General features: G+C 30.2%; 2 protein-coding genes across 4 annotated transcripts in view; both read right to left on the bottom strand.

Moving 5' to 3' along the window:
* Nucleotides 1-357: 357 nt before the first annotated feature.
* LOC106469993 overlaps nt 358-6,937 on the bottom strand; it is an 11,784-nt gene continuing 5,204 nt past the window's right edge. For all 3 annotated transcript variants that reach the window (XM_022398551.1, XM_013930512.2, XM_022398550.1), the window contains exon 2: nt 358-3,714. In XM_022398551.1, the coding sequence (XP_022254259.1) occupies nt 1,959-3,686 (1,728 nt within the window). In that variant the 5' untranslated portion in view covers nt 3,687-3,714 and the 3' untranslated portion in view covers nt 358-1,958. The remainder of the gene's footprint in view (nt 3,715-6,937) is intronic.
* LOC106469991 overlaps nt 4,957-6,937 on the bottom strand; it is a 14,948-nt gene continuing 12,967 nt past the window's right edge. Inside the window, exon 3 of the transcript XR_002612960.1 lies at nt 4,957-4,968. The gene's annotated coding sequence lies outside the window, so the exon portion shown is untranslated. The remainder of the gene's footprint in view (nt 4,969-6,937) is intronic.

The raw sequence follows: 6,937 nt of genomic DNA, 5'->3' as shown, positions 1-6,937 counted from the left end.
CATAATGCATTTCAAAACTAATGATGAATAAATATATATATTTATGAATATTCAAGTAAAGTTTTCTAAATATTTGTAAAAGTGTTTTGCAAGTAGCAAACCTGATATACAAATGTCATAAAATTGCAATATTACTCTTGCTTCACCAAAGGTTACATATCATAATGATTGTTCCATGATGCTTATACTTACTTGGCGCAGTAACTGTGTCCCATCCTTCAAAGGGTGGTAGACTTTTACTGGTATTAGTTGAGAATATTAACTTTCTCAAACATGTTTAATGTAAAAACTTCTGTGGTTTAATTTGCCAAAATGAAAGAAAAGTTTGTGACAATGATGAAAGACAATTTATCTCAATTCAAGATATATTTTTTTATCATTTAATAAAACTCAAGTTTGAAATAGTAAAAAATGTATTTAAAATTAACATGCATGTTTATTTTCATCCGTTCTAGGGAATCGAAAGATCTTCAGATATGTCTATAGTACTGAAATACAGTATGCAGTAGAAAAAATACAGAATGATATAATATTGATAACAGATTTAAATCAAAAATGCCACAAGCACATTACAATCTATATAACAATAATGTAAGGAGTAAGAATGTACATTATTATAAGTAGGTTCATAAACTAAGTAATATTTATAAGTTAAGTGAAAAGAATCATAACCAAAGTTCTAAATTAATGTCATAAAGTTCAAAACTAATAAAAAGACAAAAAATAATCAACATTAGATTGCTGTTTATGATTAATGATAGAAAAACACAAAATATAAGTTTGAATAGGTTGAAAACAGACCAAACTAAATAATAACTGGTAGAAAGTAGTTTTACTGAAGGTTCTTTAATGAACTATTCTATTTCACAATCAAAGATAAACACACACACACAAAAATAAAAACTTCAGAGGTCAACATGTCACTTCAAATTTCTACTGTTAGTCTATATAAAACTTACAATATCCAACAAATTAAAAAGATTCAGAGCACTTTATAAATGACTGACATTGATTAAACCTTATATTGAGTTCTGTTTTCAATAATCAGCGATTTTAAATCTGAGATTTAACACACCTATGATACAGTAGCTTAGTCTGCTAAAGCTTTTTACATTTGAATCCCCCCTTTGGCCTGTATTCACTTCTTCAAAAAAAGTAAAAAATTATGAAAGCCTATAATCTTCACCTAAAGTAACTTTCTTCTAAAACTTACAATATTTTATGTGGACAAAACATAAAATTGGATACCAAAATTTCTCTTTACCATAAACATGATCACTAACAGAAGTATCAGAAAAGAAAAGTAAATATATTATAAACTCATTTGTAATGTCCTTATTTAAGAAAAATATATATTGAGTACAGAGCTCGTTAATGTGCACAATAATATCAATATGACAGAAGACTAATAAAGGCCACTTGTTAATAAATATATATTTGTGTGACCCAATTTTTATGAAACTTAATTGGCTAAGCAGAGACACAGTAAAACTTATTTTTTTTTTTTTTTATGAATTAGGAATAAAGTGTATAAATGATTACTGGACCAACCAAATAAACTCCTGAAGTTTAAATATGTTGTCAATTGCCTTGACAGCATGAAAACTGAATGGAAACAACTTTAAACAGAGATCATAAGCCACCACTGAAATAAAGTTAATTTGCTTAGCAGAACTTCACAGCCAGGTAAATTTATTGTTACAGCGGTAAAAGAAATCTGAACATTTTATACAGGCTATCTCAAATTGAAACATACTACCACTCTGTCCTGACTAACATTATTATTTTAATATTGCATTGATGAACTAATGTAATATAGAAAAATTGTCTGCAGATCATTCCTATTTAAGATTCACATAAAAATCATATTTATCAGTTTCAAATTATCTGTGATTCTGTACCTTCTACTTTTCTAACATTGCACTTGTGTAGGTGAAGGTGCTCTGATGAATGTATCTTTAGTCATTCTTCTGTCTTAGATACATATGTGGATATTTTTCTTTGGTCATCTTTAGAATATTACACAGTCTTGGAACTTCTTCCCATAACCTTAAACAGCATCTCAGCTCTAAACGATTTCCTAGATCAGCTTGTTTCATGCCACTGACCATCACTGGCCGTATTTTATAATTTAGACAAGCTTTATTAGCATACTCATTTTGATAATGCTGGAAAATGTAACGGACATGGAGGCTATCTGTGCTTCTTGTCTGGATGTCAACAGGCTCGATTTCCTGCAAATAAGAAGGGCTTACAATAGGAACAATGAAGTCAACATTTTCAAGCAATTTTCTGATGTTACTGTAAGGATCAAAAGCAAGCTCAACATCTAACTCCCTTGCAAAAGTGACGTTAAATTGAAAATTCATCTTATCTTTCAGTTTCATGGCAACTTCTATGTCATCTAAAGTATGAGTGATAAACACTGATGCAAATTTATTACTTAAAGGCCGATATAAAGTTTCACAGATTCTCTCAGGTCCTATGTATACCTGAGAATCAGCTTTTCCACAAGCAATTCTTGGTATTCTTTTTAATTGACCTGACACACTTCCTTCATTATCCCAAAAGTTATACAGAGTGACAGCTACATCCTGTGACATTAGTATTGGACCTCTACTGGTAAAGCTATTTCCCTGATATGGAGCATATGTATACAAGTCATTGATATCAGCGTCTTCACTTCTGCAACTGGAAATGCTTTCTGGCTGGAAAATGGAGCCATTACTCTCACAGCTCAAGTTGGAGATTTCATAGGAGCTTCCACTTGATTCAATGTCAATGCTTTCTTCTCGATATCTTTTTTCTTCGTTAGCATGAAACACTGGAGTAGACTGAATGTTACGTTTGAAATTTTTATAACTTTTTCTGTTACATTTTGAGCTGAAGTTGTTTTCAAATTCTTTTTCTTCTGGTTTTACTGTTACACAACAGTTAGTTCCAAGAAGTAAATCTTTTTCTCTAGCATTACTGCAACAATCATTTCTACTTTCAGTAATTTCTAGATTGTTTCCTTCAAAGCTGTGACTAGCAGAGTAAATAGAACTGTTTGTGCAGCTGAACAAGTCACTTTCTCTCGTTGTATCATTTACTTCACAACAGAGATTGTCTGTAGAAGTTTGCTGTCTGTTGGAGAGAGACGAAGAGAAATATGATGAATCATCTTCAACTGGAAACTGACTATGGTTCCAATTGATGGAATCACTTCTTTCTAAACTTTGTGAATTTGAATGTTTTGCTTGAAGAGTGATTATCTCACCTTGTATTTTACGTAGTATGTCATAACGCTCAATATCTAACAATATTTTTAAGATTTGTCCCAATGTCCCAGAACCTTTTGATAAGTTTGATACAAAGAGAGTGTATAAAGGCAATTCATTTAAATTACGTGAACGTTTTTCAATAATTTTAAGTTCTCCTACATTGCCAACTCCAAGTTTGCTTGCAATGTCCTTCCAATCATCATCTGATCTAGCCTCAACTGTTTCTGCTATTTGTTTAAATACAGAATGAGGTACATCTTCATATTTAACATTTCCTATTTTCATCAAAGCATCTTTATAAAAAGACATTAATAAGCGGTTTTCTTCTTCCAATTCATTCGTAATTTCATTAAGTATTTTATCAATTTCTGCATTTTTTCCATGGAGTCTTTGATTAATTGCATAAGGCACATATAAACTCATTTCTTCATGCACAACTTAGAACCTGTTCCTGCAAAATACAACTTTGTTAAAATCATAAATTTAAAATGAAAACAACAACAACAACAAAAATAACTAAATTTAATCACATAGACATACAAAGTCAAGTAGAATTTGAAAGATAAATATTTTGGTAGGTTTGTAGTTTTAGAATGATACCAAAATCTTCCAAAGTGCAAGAAGGTACAAAAAAACATGCAACACATGGTTATTTTCAACTCTGAATGTAAGATTTCATACTTATATAATTAAACTTGACATGCCAAATAAACTATTAGATGCAAATTTAAATTCATTAGGCCATGACTATCAATGAAACTTGTCAGAAACATAAATCTGTCACGTCATGATATGCATTAAGCAGGGGAGTTGATTTGAGATTGGATTAAGTGTAAAAAATTCATGGTCACTTTTGTATTTGATACTTTTAATCATACACCTGTAAACGTCTCCAAAAAAACTTGCACCATTTCAACCATCTGAGGTTAAAATCTAAACCTTGTAATTATAATTTGGTCAGCTTGATCTAATTCAGCAATAAAGATACAATTTAATGACTTCAACAACTGTATAACTTTGTGTCACATTGTCCTTTTGTATACAATTGGAATGAAACTCATTTATCACCTGAGAAAATAAAGAAATAGTAATGGGTTGAATGTTTCATGACCTTGACCACTATGCTTTGGTTAATTATAAACTTTATAAATAACTAAGTTGAAAAATTTATGAGTAAGTCTTAGAGTCATTTCGAACTTCTGGGCAAAACTGGGAGTGAATACATTTAATTTGACTAACAATATTTACTTTAGTATAAATTGATATTTTAAATAACAATATTTCTTTCTATAAAATTAGAAGCAGTTTCTTATCAGCTCCTTTAATGCTGATTTCAGGCCTAAGTTTGAGAATGAGCAAATGTTTTTTTATATGGAAGTTGTCCTCATTATTGTTTCTTGCTACAATCTTAAACAGAAACTAGATTGGGCAATGATGTTGCATTCTTTTACAGCATATTCAACTTATAACAGACTTAATAAGGGATCTAAGATTATCATGTTCTTTCACTTCTTGGTTTCTTAATTTTAAATTTCTGCTTCTCATTTTTGATGCTTTAGACAATATAAAAATTCTCAAATTGAATTACTGAAACCTGAAATTAAACAAAAACAACAGTTATTGAAATATTTGTCAAGACTGTCCATAGGGGAATTTAAGTTATTGGAAAATCAAGGGAGAATTTTGGACTTTATACACTTAAAAACTTATATTAAATCACAGAAATAAAACTTTTGAAGGATATGAAAAAAATTGCTTAAGTTAAATAATTTGACATGATAGTGAGATAAAAATTCATTCACAGAACATCTTGATAATTTTACTTTTTAATTACTCAAAGTATGTTTTGAATGATGTTAAAAAAAAAGTGTTAGCTCATGGTTTGAAATTTAGTAATCCTAATAAATTTGAATGGCCCAGCATGGCCAGGTGGTTAGGGAGCTCGATTCGCAATCTGAGGGTCGCGGGTTCGAATCCCCGTCACACCAGACATGCTCGTCCTTTCAAAGAGGGAAGGCTGTCAAGTGGGTTGCATCCTTGATGTAAGAAACAGCTTCAAAAACGATGGCAGATCTTGCTCTGCCATCGGCTCAACGGTCCGCAAGGACTATGGGAAAAAAATAAATAAATTTGAAGATAAGTTTGCATGGTTGGAACATTTGTGAAGTTACTGTCACCTTGTTGTAAATCTGGTCAATCCTTTAATAATATTAGTATTCTTCTCAATGATGCTTCCAACAATGTGACTATTCCCAAATCAGTTTTTCTGAACTTAATGACCTTTGCAGTTAAAGAATCTCACTTGCTTCTAAATGGAAAGTTTTATGGTCAGAGATGGTATTGTTAGGGATTCAAAAATGGTAGTATATCTGACCAATCTTTTCTTGCATTTTTATGAAAAAAAAGGTGATTATAAAATTACCCCCAACAGTTTAAACCTTTTTAATATTATAGGTATGTTGATAACACTTTTCTCATCTTTGAGAATTCTGGTCAGGCTTCCCAATGTATTCAATATTTGAATAGTAGATACAGAAGTATAAAGTTTACAACAGAACATCAGGAAGGTCATAAACTTCCATATTTGGACACTTTAAACGGTAATAATAATGGTCATTTTGAATGTACCATACACACACACACACACAAAAAAAAACATTTGCAGGCTGTATTTTCCTTTTGCAACTTCATTCTTAATTTGTTTAAGGAAAACCTGGTTAAAATATTGTTTCATTGTGCTTTAAAAATATCTAGTGGACATGAATTGTTACATAAGGAATTCAACAAAATCAAAGAGTTTTTATATAAGAATGACTTTCCTACTTTTGTTGGAAAGTAAAAAAACGTTGTAATCATTTAAACAAATGAAGTGTTAATAAACCAAATATATTTGAAGTATTTAACTACTCTGTAATTATCAGTTTACCTTATATGGGTAAATATTCTTTTGTTGTAAAACATCAATTAAGTAATATTATTAAAAGGGTGTATCCTCATGTACAGTTCAGAATCGTATTTAAACTCAACTGTCACCTGCTGTATCTTTTTAGGTTTGAGGACCAAATTTCTACTTTAAAAACATCATTTATAGTTTATAAGTTTAATTGTTCTTGCTCCCAGTAAGGCTAGATTGGTTCTACTTCTACTAAAATATTGATAATGCAAGTGAAAGAATATACTAATCTAAGATCCTCTATTAAGTCTAGTATACAAGCCTTAAGAAAATTGACTTTTCCATCCAATCTAATGTTTTTGTTTAACTCTTTCAGCATGGGCTCAGTTCTTGGGACTGACCTCATAACCAATTTGTACTTGTCATAGTTTTCATGCTATAACTTTTAAATTAGCAAACGTATATTAACAAAGTTTGGCAGATTATCAGTAAATGTTACAATGCTTTCATATGCAAAATAAAATTTTTTTATTACGTCTTAAGGTATGTTAAGCAATGTTTTTCTCGTGTCTTTTCACATGTTGTCTAGCTATCATGCAAAGTAATTTTCATTTTAAGATTAAAAATACTTTATGCATCAGAAAATTTTGAAATTTCACTTGCGAAATCTTTATAATGTCCAGATAGTTATCAAACATTTCTTTAGAAATTTTTTTATATTTTATCTGTTATTTTCACTAACAATCTCTGTATTTTCACTAACGATCTCTGTACAGGTTTA

This window comes from Limulus polyphemus, unplaced genomic scaffold (assembly GCF_000517525.1).
Source record: "Limulus polyphemus unplaced genomic scaffold, Limulus_polyphemus-2.1.2 Scaffold3761, whole genome shotgun sequence".
NCBI classification, from domain to species: Eukaryota; Metazoa; Arthropoda; class Merostomata; order Xiphosura; family Limulidae; genus Limulus; species Limulus polyphemus.
Note: the sequence above shows the minus strand (reverse complement) of the source record. Positions and strands in the feature narration are given on the sequence as shown.